The 18,475-nt window shown below is 28.3% G+C and overlaps 1 protein-coding gene and 1 long non-coding RNA gene across 4 annotated transcripts in view; both read right to left on the bottom strand.

The window, feature by feature from the left end:
• LOC139426942 (uncharacterized) overlaps nucleotides 1-4,526 on the bottom strand; it is a 20,206-nt gene extending 15,680 nt beyond the window's left edge. The window contains exon 1 of the long non-coding RNA XR_011638066.1: nucleotides 4,294-4,526. This is a non-coding gene — a long non-coding RNA (uncharacterized lncRNA). The remainder of the gene's footprint in view (nucleotides 1-4,293) is intronic.
• Nucleotides 4,527-6,122: 1,596 nt separating this feature from the next.
• LOC107448972 (uncharacterized) overlaps nucleotides 6,123-18,475 on the bottom strand; it is a 28,963-nt gene continuing 16,610 nt past the window's right edge. For all 3 annotated transcript variants that reach the window (XM_016064353.4, XM_043045886.2, XM_071187057.1), the window contains exons 7-10: nucleotides 13,569-13,820; nucleotides 11,104-11,245; nucleotides 8,562-8,629; nucleotides 6,123-7,454 (exon numbers count right to left, since the gene is read on the bottom strand). In XM_016064353.4, coding sequence (XP_015919839.2) covers nucleotides 7,343-7,454; nucleotides 8,562-8,629; nucleotides 11,104-11,245; nucleotides 13,569-13,820 — 574 coding nt within the window. In that variant the 3' untranslated portion in view covers nucleotides 6,123-7,342. The remainder of the gene's footprint in view (nucleotides 7,455-8,561; nucleotides 8,630-11,103; nucleotides 11,246-13,568; nucleotides 13,821-18,475) is intronic.

Here is an 18,475-nt window from a genome sequence, read left to right as displayed (position 1 = left end):
TTAATTAGAGCTTTAATTCAAACTTTAATAGCAACTACTTTCTTTACGAGTTAGTTTTTTAAAATAAATAAATCATACATATGAATAAGGAAATAAGACTAATCTGTATCAATATCAATAAGAAAAACAAACATTATTTACATATTCCTCCCCCTCAATTAACTTTTGTCTAATTCAAATCAAGAACTTAAAGATACTCTACTGAGACAATCTGCATTCTTGTTCTTAGTACCAGCTCTATGCACAATTTTAAAATTAAACGGTTGTAATGCTAAAGCCCAACGCATAAGTCTGGCATTTGAAGTAGCATTTGTTTTAAGCCAGGTTAGCGGGTGATGATCAGTCTGAATAGTAAACTTTTGCCCATCTAAATAGTGTCGTAATTTTTTGATGGCAAAAATTATACTGGCGCATTCTTTTTCCGTAGTACAATATTTTTTTTCGGACTCATTAAACTTTTTACTCAGATATATTATGGGGTGTTCATGGCCTTCATTATCTAGTTGTGTTAATACCACACCCATACCAATTTCCGAAGCATCTGTTTGCAAGATAAATTCCTTTTCATAGTTGGGAGAGAAGAGTATAGGTTGGCTCGTTAATTTTTCTTTTAGTTTCTTAAAGGCTTCTTCGCATTCAATCGTCCAGGTAATTTCTCCCTTTTTTGTTTTGCCTTTTAAAGTGTCTGTTAATGGTGCAACCAGAACAGAGAACATTGGTATATATCGACTGTAATAGCCCGCTAGTCCCAAAAATGCTCTGATCTCAGTTTTGGTCTTAGGTACAGGAAATTCGGCAACTGCTCGTGTTTTTATATCAGAGGGTTTTCTATAGCCTTGTCCGACAATATGTCCTAGATAAAGAACATGATCTTGCGCAAAACGGCATTTTGAAGGTTTCATTGTAAGTTCTGCTTCTTTGATTCGCTGCAATACACAATTAAGATGTTCTAAATGAAGATCCCAGGTATCTGAGAAAATTGCTATATCATCAAGGTATGGCACTGCAAATTCTTCTAAACCCTTTAGTAGTCGTGCCATTAATTTGCTAAAAAAATAGGGGGCATTCTTCAACCCAAATGGAAGTCGTAATGGCCTATAAGTTCCGAAACTGGTAACAAAAGTAGCTAATCTTTGAGCGTTTGGACTAAGCTTAATTTGCCAATATCCCTTGGCGAAATCCAGGATATAGAAGTCCAGGAAAAAACATGAAATACATAAAACCAATTCAGAAACTCAAACGAAATCATTAGAAAATAAAAACTCACATTAACCAAGTCAAACAACGATTTCATAAGCAAACCGAATGAAAAAGAAACACTTAAAACTAAAGAAAACAACGCCCTCTATAACAATGCGCAGATTGAAAAAAAGAAGTCAAACAAAACATACATAACAAATTAATAGAATGCTTAACTGGGGCTGCTCAGTTAAGACTTGAATTACGCACTGTTAAAAAAAGTAGAATTCTTCAATCATTTTTTTTAAATTAAAAAATTAACTTCACAAAAATTAAAAAGAAAATCATTATTACTCAAAATATTCAAAAAATTATACATAGCTTTCCGAAAACTTTTAACATTATTGCAAATATTTTTAATCCTAACCAATAGTGAAAAAAACCAAATTTTTAAAAATTTTATTACACAAATTAGTATTAAAGTTGTAGAAAAAAATAACTTTAAATTTAAAAGCTTTTCAACACCATCAGAAACACCAGTTTTAATAAATACTCCAGTTACCTTTTCATTGATTCTGTTTATTGATTTGCTGAGTCTCTCCTCTGCTTTACGCCTAATAATAGACAGGTTTACAACCGTGCACCAATTTTCAAATTAAAATTGCAAGACCAGCTTTCAATGGAATAGGTTGATTTCTTTTTCAAAAACCTGGCTTTTTCTTTTCTTTTCTTCAGGAAATTCAGAAGTATTATTTCCAGTCTATACCTATTGTTACAAGAAAAGATTGCAGGAAAATGCTAACACTAGAACGATGGTAGGGGTCAGTCTGACGTCTAATTACTTTTGTGAGCTGATCACTTTTGCTTTGCTGGAAGAAATCGTTTGATTTTTGAACATTTTTTATAACTAATTAACTATTATTTCCAAACAAAAATTCAACATTTTAGATTAGTTAGCTCTTGAAATATTGGCATATACTCCTATTCGAAGAAAGGCGGAAGGGGGCCGATTTGGTCTTTTTAATGCAAGACTTATTGTACTCGAACTGACGTTGACGAAAAACCCCTGTGAAAAATTCATCGCTAAGCATTTTTAGATTTCATTCATAAAGACGTTGCTATTCCTTTGTTTTCTTTTTCTCAATCATATGAATAAAATATGTAAAGAAAGCAGGGGCCCTACCATGAACTCCGAGGAATCGGAATTGACTTTCCTCAAGGAAACCTAAAAATGAAATCTAAGTTCTTTGCTTCCCTAAAGCGGTACCATGAATATCAAGGAATTGAGACCAAGGAATCCAAATTCTGATGATGCAAGACATTCCCGAGATGACGAAAGATGTAACGTTTAAAAGTGGGTGAAGTTTATGATTTAACCTATCATCAACAGTTTTTAGTCTGGATCTGGAGTAGCAGATTCTAATGAAAAATTCACGATCGTAACGCTCAAATACACCATCTGGTCCATATCTTGATCCTCCATCTTTCCCTCTTCTCTGCTTAGTTGTATGCGAATGTACAACAAGATTTTCCCCTTCCATAATATTTTACGCGTTTAATTGTATTGTGTGTGCTTTCTTTTAGAGCTATGTTTCATGCAGTTCCATACAGAATTCTAACTTAAACTATTTAATCTGCTTGAAAATCAAGATAGAAACTACCTTACTTCCTTCTCCTATGACTCTCCACACAGAAGTGGTGAAAGCATGCTAACTGTTGCCATAGGTAGAATGAACTTTTTGCGGATATAATCGTGTGGGCTGATGAAAAGATTATATCTTTTATTTTCCAGATTTTTTAAAAGAAATTTTATCCTTTTTTTTCCCCAGTTGTTTATTATTTTTTATATTATTATTTTTCTTTTTCCCCCTTTTTTCATATGTCTGTAATTTTCCTTTGTTTTATATTCATTTTGAACTTATTTTATTGTGAGTTCTATTTACTTGCAGGTTATGCGCAATAAATGAAACTTATTGTTTTTTTTAATTTTCTTCGTGTTTTTTTTGTGTATATTTATTTTGTTGTCTATATATATANTCCAAATATGTAAAAAAAAATACATGTTTATTCAGAGAAAGTACGTTTTTGTGTCTGATTTCGTAACTTAATTAATAGTTAGCACTAATTAATTAGCATATTTGAGGTCAACCCCAGGAACCATTAAGATTGACACTTAGTTCGTGAAAATCCGATAATTAGAACGAAAGTTATTCAGGGCGATTCGTTTTTTTTTTTGCGGACTGTACATCGTCGTTGGATGTCGCAAACTTATCGGGAAGAATGCTCATCAAGGTGCGCAGACGACCATCTATTGCGCCGTTCATTGGAAGAAGAATCTGGGTCTTATTACTGGTAGGTTAACTAAGTTAGATAAGTAATACTAGAGTTAGATGAGAATTGGAGAGTTTAGTGAAAGTAGATTCTAAAGTTTTTGAAAGAATTGAGATTTGCAGGATCGTATTTAACTTTACAACTTTTCATATGTCTGTAATTTTCCTTTGTTTTATATTCATTTTGAACTTATTTTATTGTGAGTTCTATTTACTTGCAGGTTATGCGCAATAAATGAAACTTATTGTTTCTCTTATATATATATATATATATATATATATATATTCTCATTTCAGTAACTGCACAAGAATAGATCCATCTGCAAGAGCTCAGGATAATGAAATGGCAAGAAAGTTGTGGGAATATAGCGAGCAGGCCACTATCCGGAGTGCGAGGAATTTAATCTTTCCCTCCCATATAGATAATTATTAAAATATACATTAGTTTACTTTTTTTTAATAAAGTACATAATGAATCAAGTTTATCGTTTCAATTTCAAGTAGGAACACCTCACATCATGATTAATGTGCAACATATGCATACAAGAAATTTAACTCATAGTTTAGAAGGGTTTCCTTTAACCACCAGCCTTAATATATTTTTAGCATCCTTTACAATAATGCTCAAGTGTCACGAAATAATGCTTGAATGAATATGTTTAAAAACGCTGTTAAAATCTAACAAATCAATGTTTAGAAATACTGAAATGAAAGCATTTAAAACCTGTTAAATTGCTGAAAGAATAGAGAGGAGTTGAAGGTTATTATTTGAGATTTAGCTGACCTTCAAGATTTAGCAGACAATCAAACTGGCTTTGGTACTTTTCAGCCAGCAATTTGCGACCCCTATTATGCATACTTCCATGACTTCATTTTTGACAAGAATTCGAAAAATTTAGCATATTAAAGGCGGCTATTACGGAACATCTGCTATATGCTTATCTTGTCAAGGACAAATCTTCCATTTTCTTACTGTGGACAACCTACGAACATATAAGGGCAAACTGGGGTTCCAGCCCTGATCTAAAATAAAAAGAATTTAATTATTCTTGTAATTATAGAATAACCACTACACAACTACAATATCGCATGTATGGAATTAAATCACTATCATCACATTTATGCATATAAATATATATCATTCGATTGTGGTAAAATATGTAAAAAGAATCCCTCAATATCTAAAAAATATGTAAACACTTTCTCTCTTACTCGGGTTGAGCGGTAATAGTTTGCTCCCGTGTGTTAAAATTTTACATACCATTTTTGGACCGAAGATGCTTCTTATAGTCTTATTGTTTTCATTTATTATCATATTAAATTTATTGTAGTTAATTATCGTAGGTAAACTTATAAGTTATTTTTCTATCTCACTTCTGACAAAAAAAAAATTTTTTTAATGAGATAATGATCAATATTTTAACTATGAATTTGGTTTTTTAAAAAATATTCTAATTTTATGCTTCGAATTTTTTTTATGTTCAATAATAAAAATTTTATCTCTAATTAGATTTCTATACTTAAATTAAACTTTTTGTAACTGCAATTTTCAAGCCATTTGACCTTGCACGATCCAAAAAATTTCTGCCTTAATTGATAAGCATATTTCTGTTTAGTTGAAGATAAAATGCAATGGCAGGAAAAAAATTAAAAGAATAAATAGTTAAATTGAGGGCGATATAGAAAGGCGAATCATTGCAAAATTGTTTCCTCAAATTGTAAAGTGATCAAATTTTGAGTATTTTGAAGATTACCAAAGGGTGAAAAAGAATTAATATTTTTTTACATCATACAATTAACCACAATACCTAAAATATTCAAAGCCTGAAAAAGAAACGCTTTTAGAAAAACCGGAAGGAAATTTTTTTTCCCGAATATAAATGTTCAAATTCATATGGATTAGAGCCACAAAAATTAATGTTTAAATATTATTTGAATCTATGAACCTCTTCTGGTCTGCCATTGCATTAATAAAATCCTGAAAAGAAAAAACGGTTGATTGAGAATAACTGTCAACAGCTTTAAAATTTTTTACGTACGTACGTAATTTAAACAGGAATATGCTTGTTTTATGATAAAATTTTTTATGGTAACTTTTTTTTTTCTTGTTCGATGTGTGTGTGTGTCCTCATACATACGTACGTACGTACGTACGTACGTATGTATGTATGTATGTATGTATGTATGTATGTATATATATATATATATACAGATACTTACATAATACACAAACATATATATATAAATATAGAAAGACACATACATAACACACACACATAAATAAGTCAACCGTCCCAACAAAAAAAGCCAACAATCGCCATAGAAAGTAGAGTAATTTAATGAACAAAAACTAACTAAATGATTGAGAAGACAGTTTTTCTTCTTTAATAAGCAACTAAGACGATGTTATTCAACGTATGTAATCTTTTCGCATTCGCTAAGCAAGGCTTTTTATTAGTTACTAAAAATAAAATCTCCCAAATTTTTTAGGGGGCAGACATTTATGTAAATAAATAATGTCTCTATTGATATATAATTTCTTCAATTATCCCTACATAAGAAATAGTTTCTTTTTTATAGCAGCGGAAAAAACAGTCATAGCAAGAAAGTACATCACTTTTTCTAAGGTATTTATTATTATTGAAACTACAATGTAAACAAAATATAAATAACACAATAACAATGATAATATAAAAAACATTTGAATAGGACTTCTAAAAAAGGGTTTGTTAAACATTTTGGTGATTGGAACCCATACTATTTAAGAAAAATTCGTGGAACCCCATAAGCATTGCGCAAATCCTACACTTGCGTGACTGAAACTGTCAGTTTCTTTACTTGTACTGTAATACACTATTGCAGTTTTAAGTCATTAACATTAATTCATGAAACAATGTAAAAATTCTTAATAAGCAACAAAATTAAAAACATAATACTATAATAAAAATAAATTCAATTGTTTGGTTGAATGAATTCTATTGCTTGTCCATTAAGTGTAGCCACCTGTAGGAGTCACTACAGAGAAAACTCACTTACATCCAAAAGCACATATTTATTTTCAAATCTTTGCAAAACAGTCAATACTGTAGGAATAAGCACTTGAACAATATTCTATAGATTTGATTGACACTTTGTCTCACGCAAATATGTCATATGAAAAAGAGGAAGTTTCTAAAATCGCTGGAAATTATTTTGCCACTCAGAGCCAAAAATCTTCTAAAAATTTTTATAATAAAAGCAACTTTCATTGTGTAAAAATATTGGGTATTTGCAAAATAATAAACCAAAGAAATATCGAAATTGATATCATTTTTGGCGACTGGGGTCGTGACCAACAATTTAAGATACCCTGGTCTAAACTACTCTCAAAATCTCAAAGTTGAAGGAAAGCTAAAAAATTTTTAAGATAGCGAATTTTCGAGATAACAAGTTCAGAACTAAAAAGTTTCTAAAAAGTAGAAAAATATATTCTAAAATATTACTCTAAAAAGTAAAGTCATGAAACAAAAGAATAACAACTAATAATAAGTAATGATAGTTGATTGTAAGTCTAAATACAACAATTTTATTTTAAAAAAAGACAAAAATAAATATACATTAATTAGAAAAGAACTGGCGCACAATAAACTTACATAGACTTTTTTTCGAAAAAATTCGTTTTCCTTTTTGAAAAAATTTAACATAATAAGACTTTGAGAAGAAACTCTTAGACATAGGAATTCAAATTTACATTAGTTGGATATATAACACTATGTGGAAATATATTTTTTGATATAACAAGGTTTTCAAGATATCAAAGTTAGAGATAATGAGAGCATACTGTATAATAATTACTATGCAATATAAATATGTGGACTATCACAATAAGTTTGATTGGATGATATGGAAGGCACAGTTGTCACTTCAACTTTAGGGTATTTCACTCCGTGCCTCTTCATAATTCTCCTAAAGAAAAATAGTAAAATAGTCAAGATTTTAAAAAGCAGAAAATATAACTACATGCAATTGCAAGGAAAGAGGGCAATAACTTTCATTGTTTGCTACTTTTTATTGCATGGAATTAGATGACTGTATTTTAGAAATAGCATCCATGACATATAAAGAAAAGCATAAAGTTATCAGAATTTAATTTTTCGATGATTTTTTTTCTTCAGAAAAACAGATACACAAACTATTAACAAACTTTAGGATGCTAAAACATGCCACAAAGATACCATATACACTGGGGGTTATAACTATAAGGTCACATTTATCACAATTATTAGCATACTTATTTTAATTTTTTTATTATATTTGTACATTAAGAATACATTAAACTGTTAATCTAAATCATGATTGAGTAATGTAATGTATTGATAACGTAAAATAACAAAATAATATAGAAATATTTTTTAAAAAATTGACATATAACTTAGCACATTCTCTTTGTATAAATTCAATGCAATTTTTAATATTTGTATACAAATAATCTGATGAAGAAAGTCGGAAGAATCTTATTCATAATTTGAAACATAAAATTAAGCTAATTTAAACAAATAGTTATCACAGAATTTTGTAAGTGGCTCTAAATAGCACGTATGAAAATAAAGCGGACATATGAAATGCTGGGGAAAATGTAATGATAATCCACATTTTCACCCTAGGTGACATTTTTACACAGGCGCTTTAATAGTCTGCATAATTTTTGCTTGATAACAGTGAAAAACACAGCTATTGTCTGAATGAAAATTGAAGTGTTTTTGGTTGAAAGCTCTCTTCTGCGTAATTTGAAAATGTAGCTAACATTAATAGATATGCTGCCCACTGCATGGTATGCCAAACTGCGTACCATATAGTGTGTTTATATGAATTTATAAATTATTGTTATATTACCAAACTTGTAAATTATTAAATTAATTATTAAAGCAAAGTAATTTTAGGGAAAGTTCAAATCGCATTAATATGAGAAGTTAATATTTTTTTTGAATAAAAATTATTGTAAATAATAATTTTTGTTTATGTTTATGTTTGAATTGTTAAGAGTATTTCATAAACAATATAGGAAATACTTACGTAACTCTTAAAGCAATATTTTCATGAATAGTTGGAGAGTTTAAATGGAAAACATGTAACAATGGTAGCTAAAAATAAGTATAGTATTAATAACAATACATAATATTAGTTGGTACACTTATATTCATTAATATTCAACAATTTACTATAATATAGTATTCAGTGATTAGTAATAATGTTATGTATAATAATGCATATTATTAAAAATTAAATAACACAGGCTTCATAAAAATAAAAAAAATGATAATCAAGTCAATATTTTTTTAAAAAAATCATAACAAAAAAAGTGCAAATTTTTTGGAGCAGTATAAATATAAGATATGACTTTTTAAAGGAGCAAACTAATGACAAACTAAAAATAAGTATAATTATCTCTACTATATCATAAAAGAAAATTTTATTACAAAAGAATAATAAAAATACTATTTTTAATTTCAGAATTGCTTGTTTAAAACAAAGTTTTCACAGTTTCCAATATAATTTTATTAATGGAATACTGAATGATTAATAGTTCAACAGCAATATATCGAATATTTTTATAATACTATTGCAGTAAAAAAACAACCAGTATCAATTAGTTAACATTTCTCACATTAATATTTAATAAAAACTTCTAATTGAGTTTACGATAAACAAACTCAATTCTTAAATATTTCTCAGACAAACATTTAAATAATAAAACTTGTATTTGAGTTCGAAACTTCCTGAATCAAACAATTTTAAAGTAGGGTTTTATTAATCTTTGAACAAAAACACAGATAACATTTTTGTACAAATATAATTTAGTGGATGATCTCTTTATTCATCAGTTAAAATAATTTTAGTTATGATATTGTTGCTTGGAATCAATCATTTTTAAAATTAAATGAAAGAGAAAAATCAATAATTGCGAAACTGCTAAATTTCGTCCTTTGATAAAATAACATGTAAGTGTATGATCTTTGAATTAAGCAACTTAACTTGATAATGTAAAATTGTAAAGTGAGTTTTTTGTTAAAAAAAATATGAAACAATGTATTCTGTGGTGAAAGCTGTAGACCTGAGTGTAGGTTTTCTTAGACTGAACTATCTTCTTTCAGAATTTTGCAAGCTTATTAAAAAGATGTTGGATCAAAAATAAAGATCTTCCGATTCTTCAAATCTTATGTTTCAAAATCATTATTTCTATTCTTAGAAAATAGAATGTTCTGAATATATATAAAAATCAAGAATATGACAAAAAGCAAAAATTCAAGAAAGGGCAAAACAATTTGGTATCAGAAAAACTACAAACCTGATAACATTAATATTATTAAATAATACATAATTCATTTTCCTCACTTAGTAAGTATTATTAACTGCATTCATAATGAATGGGCCAAGAACCAGTTGCAAATATGACATGAATAAATCAAGGTAAATATTCCCAAGTAATAGAAAACTCAACGTAAGTGACATTAATATATTTGGCATTTCTGTACAATAAGGTATATCTTTTTAAACTCACTTTTTTTTCAAAAATCAATTTTCTGATATTTTACTTCAGCATTGATAGCATGAGCAGGGGAAAGAAAATAATTGTTAATCCACTTTTCTCGAAATCTACCATGAAGAACTTACATCGTTTTTGTTTTCCAATTGTACAGCAGAATAAACTTATACTAAACTTCAAACCTTGATATCAAAAAGAGCTAGAAACTATGTCTGAAGCAAAAAGTTGAAAAGCATTTTAGAAGGAGGGTCACAAAAATGTAGATTTCAAAGGTTGTAATGAATTAATTTTTTATGCCAACTAACAATTACTTAAGAACACTTGCAATTCATCACCATAGGAACACTTGCAATTCATCTAAAAATAATTAATTACAATACAAAGTACAACAGATATCATATTTTTACGAATATGAGTAAAATATTCCAAGAGTAAATAGAATTATAAATTTTGTGTACACAATCTTCATTGCATAAAATAAAATAAATTGTTTGCTTTTAATAAAAATAAAAGTTTTTAACTTTTTCCTTTGTAAAAATAATTCCTTTTAATTATTATCTAAACTACTTACACTTTTAATTTTTGAATACATCTCCTTGAATTATAAATTTCTTGAGCACGTTTAGGTTAAAAAAATACATTTCTTAAAAAAAAAAAATCAAATTGCAAAATTAAAAATTTTTGGACATTTGAATACGAACTTTTGAATTTTTGAAATTTATTATTACAAATTCTATGTTTTGTTTTTTAAAAAAATTATTGGATAAGTTAAAAGAAGAATTTGTAATTGTCTTCGTCATTCTCAGATATTGAAAAACAGTAGTGAACTATGTAGGTCGGCACAATAATTTAAAATGTGAATAATTAAATTTTTTTATACTAGTAAATCTTCAGGAATATAATTTTAAGGTGCTATTTTATAGTGTTAATTATAAGTTGCCTTTAAAAAAAAGAAAGAAAGAAAGAAAGAGAGAAAGAATGAGGAAAGGAGAAAAATAGCTTTTCCAAAACCATAAAATTGGTTACCCAATTTTAATTGATTCAATATTTATAAAAAAGACTTCAAAATACCTTTTCAATAGCATCAGCAAGTGGCTTGGGATAAAAATTTGCAGATGCTCTCAGTGTCAAACAAAGACTTTGCAAATTTTTGGCTGAAGAAATAGAATCCCAGAATCTTTGATTTTTAATACACAGAACATCCACGTTTATGCTGCAGAAAAAAAAAAGGGAAAATTTTAAGAAATGGTATAAGATAATGAGCAGTTACAACATATTTTAAAATTTCAAGTTTTCGATTCTAATTTATTAAACATTCTCTCCTGAATCCCAAAATTTGATAGTTTTCTCACCCCAATGTTTATTTCAATATTAAACATACAAATTGCACCAAAACAAATTTGTAAGTGATGCAAAAAAAAAATTATCCTAATTCCAATAATAATTTTTCATTTCTAATACATACAACATCTATGCTTATACTGCAGAAAAATAATCAGTTACAACATCTTAAAAGTTTTAGTATTCAATCTTAATTTATAAAAAATTCCTTCCCGAATGCCAAAATTTGATAGTTTTCTCTCACCAATGTTTGTATTATTATTAAAAATTGCACCAAAACGCCTTTGTAAGTGATGCAAAAAAAAATTATAATAATAATAATGATTCTAATTCATGATCTGTGATTTCTAATACACAAGGACATCAACATTTATAATACAAAAAAAAAAATTTTTAAATTTAGCTAATATAATATAAATTCTCTCCTGAATCCCAAAACTTGACAGTTTTCTATCAATGTTTATTTTATTATTAAACATACAAATTAAACCAAAATGCCTCTGTAAGTAATGCAATAAAAATGATCTGATACGTCATAAGGTCACTAAGATACATCTTCTTCGTTCAGAAAAGGTATTACGATGTTTTTTGTTTTGTTTTGAGATCACCTCTATTCTCTAACCATTACTTTATATACTGCTGGTTACAAATTTTTTTCATTTCACTATTTTAAGAGTATATGCAAAATTAAAGAAGGATTTTTAAATGTTAACAAATAATTTCAAAAAAACATACCTGCCAACATTTAAGGTTTATGTGAAATATTCTTTCAATAGAATTGAATTGAGTGTGGGGTTTAGTGGCACAAGGTCCAAAAAAGGACCTACTGCGCCAAACACAAGGTTTTAAAAACAGATTAAAAGGTTAAGTAAAGCACATGCATAAAATCAGATAAGACAGTGAAAATTCTAAAAAAAATTTTGTAAAGTTACATACATTAAAATCAATAAAACTGCATGGTAAATTTACTAACACACTAAAAAGTATAAAACAATTACATGCAACTTAAAATTCCAATAGCGCGTAAAAATGCAAAGATGTTAGGATGGTGATTTTTATCTAACAAGTGCTAACATCAGTGCTTCCAGGCATCTAGGTATATGAAAAACATCTATACTTCATGGCGACAATATATGTGCTAATGTTAAAATTTAAGTGATATAACTCAATTTAGACATAAAATTTTGGCAAATAATTAAGTTGGAAGTTTTTATTTTACTAAAGCTGAAAGAATTTTAAAAAGATGAAATTAATTACTAATCTAATTTTTTTTATTGTATATTTAATATTCAATTTATGCTCGTGTTCAATTTAAACATTTTATTCTCTAAGAAAATAGAAATTTGCTATAATTAGAAATTATTTTTATACTAATTTATAAAATTCAACTCCTGTTTTAGAAATATAGCATTTTCAAAGTATGGTTATTGTTGATTTATCACACTATTTCTTCAAATTATTAAATATCTTAGTGCTTAATAATTCTAAAATAAATAAATCAATGCATTATACATTTCTAAGTAATAATTATTAATTAATTGAAGTGAGAAAATTACAATTATTCTTATTACTTAGCAAAAGACTATTCAGAAACAAATTTGCGTTCCTTATTTACTTATTATGAATAGTTTTTTTTAAAATTATATTAAGAACTCAATATATGTATATAGTTGATTTGAATACTCTTAAAATACTTAGCAATTAAAATAAATTTATTGTGAAAAATTTTTATACTTTATGTTTTTTACCTCAAAATAATATTTAGGAAAATTATTTTTTGCTGTAATTCTTTATAAAACTTATTGTAATTTTGTGCTTTAAAAACAGGATTTTATTTTCTTAAAGAATTTTTTTTTTGAAGAATAAATCAAAATTTTTGTTGTAGCTTTTTTGTTTTTCCCCTTTTTGAAACTTAAGCTTTGCATGTTACAGCTTATGCTGAAATTATTTTTTTTTATTAAAATAATAATAAAATTAATAAAAATAAATAACTTCAGCTTTTGACATTCTCAAAATCTAAAAATGATAAGAAATATAGAATATAATAGAAGAAGTTTATAGAATATAATTTGTTACAAATAGTTAAAAAAGTCTTTCAAATGTGAAAAGTTTGAAAGTAACAATCAAGCACTAAAAGTAAGCACTTTTTAAACGCACAGTTATATGAAACCATTTATAGAAACAAATATAATTACCATAGCTGCATAAGTTGAGGGGAATGTATCAATAAGCTCATAACATTTGAGATGTAGTTGTGTACAATTTTATAGTTTGGGTTTAAGATTTCCAAACTTTTAAAATTTGGGCATTCTACAGCAATGTCTCTCAAGAAAGTGCAAAACTGGAGGCTTTCCACATTCACTAAACTCAAACTTTTCAGTCTGTTCCATTTTGAAATGGCCGAGAGCTCTTTGTCTTTTGGACCATGTCCAGGGCAACAATGCTCACTAGAAAATGTAAATACATTACAGAAACATTTGGAAGTATAGATAAAATTAAAAAGAATATTCACATCATACCTCAATCATAATTATAAAACCTACCTTTTCCTATTTTGACACACAATAAATATAGTTGAATTAAATAAGAAGGCTAATTTATATTGTTCATATTTTTAAAGAGAAAAAAAAAATTTAGAAAATGCTAAACTGAAGAGTGAAATTTCCAACTTAAGTATATATTGTATTTATAACAGGGTATGATAAAACATTACATCAGAAAATATTAAAATATTTGAAAAATATTTGAAGAAAATAGTGAAAAAAAATACTTTAAGCAAAAATTTAAGTAAAAAGACTGCTTTAATTAAAACATTCCTTAATAGTTTTATTTTTAATAAATTTTGCAAATTAATCCAAATAATGGATAATTTAGCCCTTTTCCATAAAGACTCTAATCTTAAAAGCAATGTTTGTTTTTGAAAAGCTAACAAATATTTGTAAGAATCGCTAAGGGAGATTTGAAACTTTAAAGAACTCAATATGGCATAGTCAAGAAAGTTCTCAAACATCACAAGAATTTTAAAATTTACAAAATAAACTTCAATTTTCCTGACAAACACATTTTTCTCAATTACTTCCTATTCCTTGAAATGAATTATAAGTTTGTTTTTAGATTAGCATCCTCTTTTCTCAATAAAACCAAAAATCAAGATAATTGTGAATAAAAAGAAGCAGAAGTGGATGTCAGATAAAAACTACATTAATAAAAAAATGCATGAAACAGATGCATTTATTCATAGCTGTATAACGAAATTCATGTTGGTTACTTACAGAAATCAATCAGTTTAATTAATCAGAATGACTAAGATTATTATGATGTTCTCACCGATTTGTGGGATACCCATGAGCATATTTTAATATTCTTTTAGTCAAGAGCAGATAACTTCTATGACCTTGTTCAATGACTATTTTATATATTAAATAAGCAGAAGTGGAATAAAAGGAAACCGAAGTGGATGTCGAACAAAAACTATGCTAATAAACAAATGGATGAAACAGATTCATTTATCCACAGCTGACTTTCACTGACTAGAGAAATTCTAATTGGTTGCTCACAGAAATCGATCAGCTCAATTAATCAGAATAGTTAAGAGTATTACAAAGGACCTACCTATGAGTAGGATTAACACATGTGTAATTCAATATTCGTTTGGTTAAGCGCAGATAACTTCCATGACCTCTATCAATGACCATTTTATATGACTTATGAACTTATGTTAAATATGTAGAAGATATAAGAGAAACAAGGCAACTCTTTCCTCTGTTGGAAAATTTTCTTGCTTTTTTCCTCCTGTTAAACCTATACAAAAACACACTTTTACGATGAAAGCCTGATAGAAAATGCCATTACATTTCATATCTTAAGAGCATTTGAATTTTTTTTTTAAAATATGTATGTTGTACAACTTATAGAGTATATAGTATTCAACACAAAAAAAATTTAGTTTTCTTTATGAATGCAAAACTTGAATGATTTGTATATATTAATTTAGGTAAATTGTTTTAACAATCCAAAATTGATGATTTTAGGAGGGACTACCCTCCCAGAAAACTCATTTGCACTGATTAACTGGAAGTGGTTGCAATTGAGAAGTTTCACTGAAAATATATTTCATGTTAATAAATCTAAATTGGAGGTTTTACCAATGTTGAGAAAATTAATTTTGTTACCAAAGTTGTTTATACCTTATCAGCAATAGCTGCAAATGGATTTTTGAGATTAAAACTTTATTTTTATTATTAATGTTTTAAATTTCCAGAAATTCCTCTTACTCTTTTTCCCCCCTCACTTAATCTGCACAAAACTTTACGAAATTACATGACCCTGGCACTAATCAATGGCCATTAATATAACATGCAAAACACAATAGTTACAATCAAGTTCAGGGTAGCACTGATTAAACAAAAGAACTAGAATGACACATTTTTTTAAAATTTGTTTTTCCTAATAGAGCAGTTTATTTTCTAAGGCTAAAAAAATTCTGTCACTTTTCTGCTTTATAAAAAAGGTTTCCACCTACATTTTTTATTAATATTAAAGACTATTCAGAAGAAGAAGTCAAAAGACTTTGAAAGCTAAAACTGGCCAGTGTTCTTATATAATTATATGGCGTGATAATATTTATAACACTTAATGAATATGAGGAGAAAAAAGGGTTTCATTGTTAGGGCAGAAACTCACCACAATATATTATTATAAAAGTAGGAAAAGAAAAAAAAAATTGCAGAAAAAAAATAGTAAAATTGATTTTTGTAAATAGCAGCTATTGAGCCATGATGGCTCAAGGAATAGAGTGTTCGCCTTCCAATGAGGTAAACCGGGTTCGAATCCCACTGATGGCTGGTTGATAGGAATTCTGCATACAGCTTGCAATGATCACAGTACTGATGCAAAATATCCTCAGTCGTAGTTGGATCATAGGTAGGGTAGCAAGTTTGTCGCGGCGCGAATTTTCGCGACTGTTTCCGCAAAATTTCAAGTTTTCAAAAATTCGCATATTTTTTAAAATTGCACGATTTGAACGAAAGTTATTCAATTCGTGCGATTTAAATGAAAATTATTCACAATTTGAAGTTATTTTTTTTGTTTTATCTTATCAATAAAAATATATTTGTAGTTTTTATTTTTCTGAAGTTTAAAAATTGATTATATTTTTTCAAAGCATTCACAAAAGTATCTAGCAAAATGACATTAGAATTGGGTTAGGCTCTATACAAGCTCCTCGCTTTTGCATTGAAATTGAATACCATGAACAAACTGAAAGATAAGATTTTCTACATTCTAATTCTTCATAAATCTATCAATTCTTATCTCCCCCTCCATTGACCAGAGGGACAGTCCTCTCACTGTATGAGCCCCCATCTTATAGCACTCACCATGTAAAGGGGGGGGGGGCAACCACAAGACATTTGTAGATAACAAATTATTTGGGGGATTGAATTTCATTGCTGGAATTAGTAGGACTGAAAAGTTGATTGAAGACTGGTGGTCACAAAAAGAGTGGTCTTCTTATCTTTTTGTTGACTGATTGACACCAATGCCTCTCTTTCCTAACAGTCAACTAGAATATAAAAGATAAAGGAAAACAAAAGAAGAAGAAAAATTGACTCTTTCACAGGAAATTCCTAGTAATGAGAAGGTACATATATTTACACTGATTATTTCAATAGGTACAGAAAGGCATGTGGAAATGCTTGTTAACAATAGAATACTTAAGAGCGGCTCTTTTAATCTTTTGATGGATAACAGGAAAGTGTATTTTAATTTTCATTCCTACAAAAATAATGCAAAGTCTACTCAAAATATCTCATTTCATTTTCAAGCGAGGTTAAGGAAAGTTTTCAGTTCTTCTTAGATGGTAAAATGAGCCATACGAGCAAGATAACAGAGTTCGCATGTTATTTTTAATGAAATGTCTGATCTTGCTGAAGATTTAAAAAGCAAATCTATAACCTGCCAGCACTTGAAATCTAAAAAAGCTTTAAAATCATGCCAGGAAAAAATTCAGGCATACTTTTTTGAAGGCAACATTACAACACACAGATTTTGTCAACCAGCATCAAGCTTTTTTAAAGCATGCAGAGCTTTTGATCCTAGTCAATTTAAATACTTAGATGTTTTCCAAGAAGATGATAGTTCTTTTATTTTTAACTCTATCCCCATGTTTGAGGATGAAGAAGAGTTGAAGAACGAATTTAATGCTTACAAAGCGACAGTTAATGAACTACACGTTGAAAGTAGACAATTAATTCTGTTTTGAAAATCGAAGATGGAATACTATGCAAAACTGTCTAAAGTGGCAATTCGATGTTTGTCAGTACCAACTAATAGCGTGGATGCCGAACAATCTTTTTCAAAATACAAAATTGTATTGAGTGATGAAAGGAGAAACATTAGCAAGAATAACCTAACCATGTACAGTGCCCGCCGTTTATTAAAATCACTTTCGTTTTATGCTCTTTTGATTTTATTAAGCGGCTGATTTTATTAAGAGGGGATTCAATATTTGAAACAAAAAACAAATTTTACGATATATTCTAAATGCAAGCACTTTAAAAGCTGAAATAATGACCACATTAATGCTTTATTTTAACTAATTTAATTATTTTAATAAAGTAAAACCCTACATAAGATTAAATTTACAAAAGTTTTGCAAAACACCGATCAATGGTTGCTCGAGTTGCAGTATTTAAAATAAACTTTTCAACATCATTTGAGAGTTTATAGAAGTTTTTATAGTTTTTGATATTCCTTCTCTTTGTTCTAAAGCTTGCCGCAATACATTAAGTGCTTTTCTGACTTCCATTGAAGATGGCACTGATGAGTTTATTTCGTTTTCTGAGTCTGATTCCTCCATTTCTTGATGGGAAACAACTTTGCAATTTTTGATGTCTGTAACTATTTTAGAATCAGATTTTTCTCCTGGTGTTTGCAGGTTATCGTCAATAGCTACGTAACATGAAAAATTCTCGTCCATTTCATTTTCTTCATTGCTGAGCATTTCTTCGAAACAGTTATGAGCCCCATCTCCATCCCCATTGTACATTTAGGAAGCTTATCATAGTTTTGCAACACTGCGAATTTATCTTTAAGACTCAAA

This window comes from Parasteatoda tepidariorum, chromosome 10, assembly GCF_043381705.1.
Source record: "Parasteatoda tepidariorum isolate YZ-2023 chromosome 10, CAS_Ptep_4.0, whole genome shotgun sequence".
Taxonomy (NCBI): Eukaryota; Metazoa; Arthropoda; class Arachnida; order Araneae; family Theridiidae; genus Parasteatoda; species Parasteatoda tepidariorum.
Note: the sequence above shows the minus strand (reverse complement) of the source record. Positions and strands in the feature narration are given on the sequence as shown.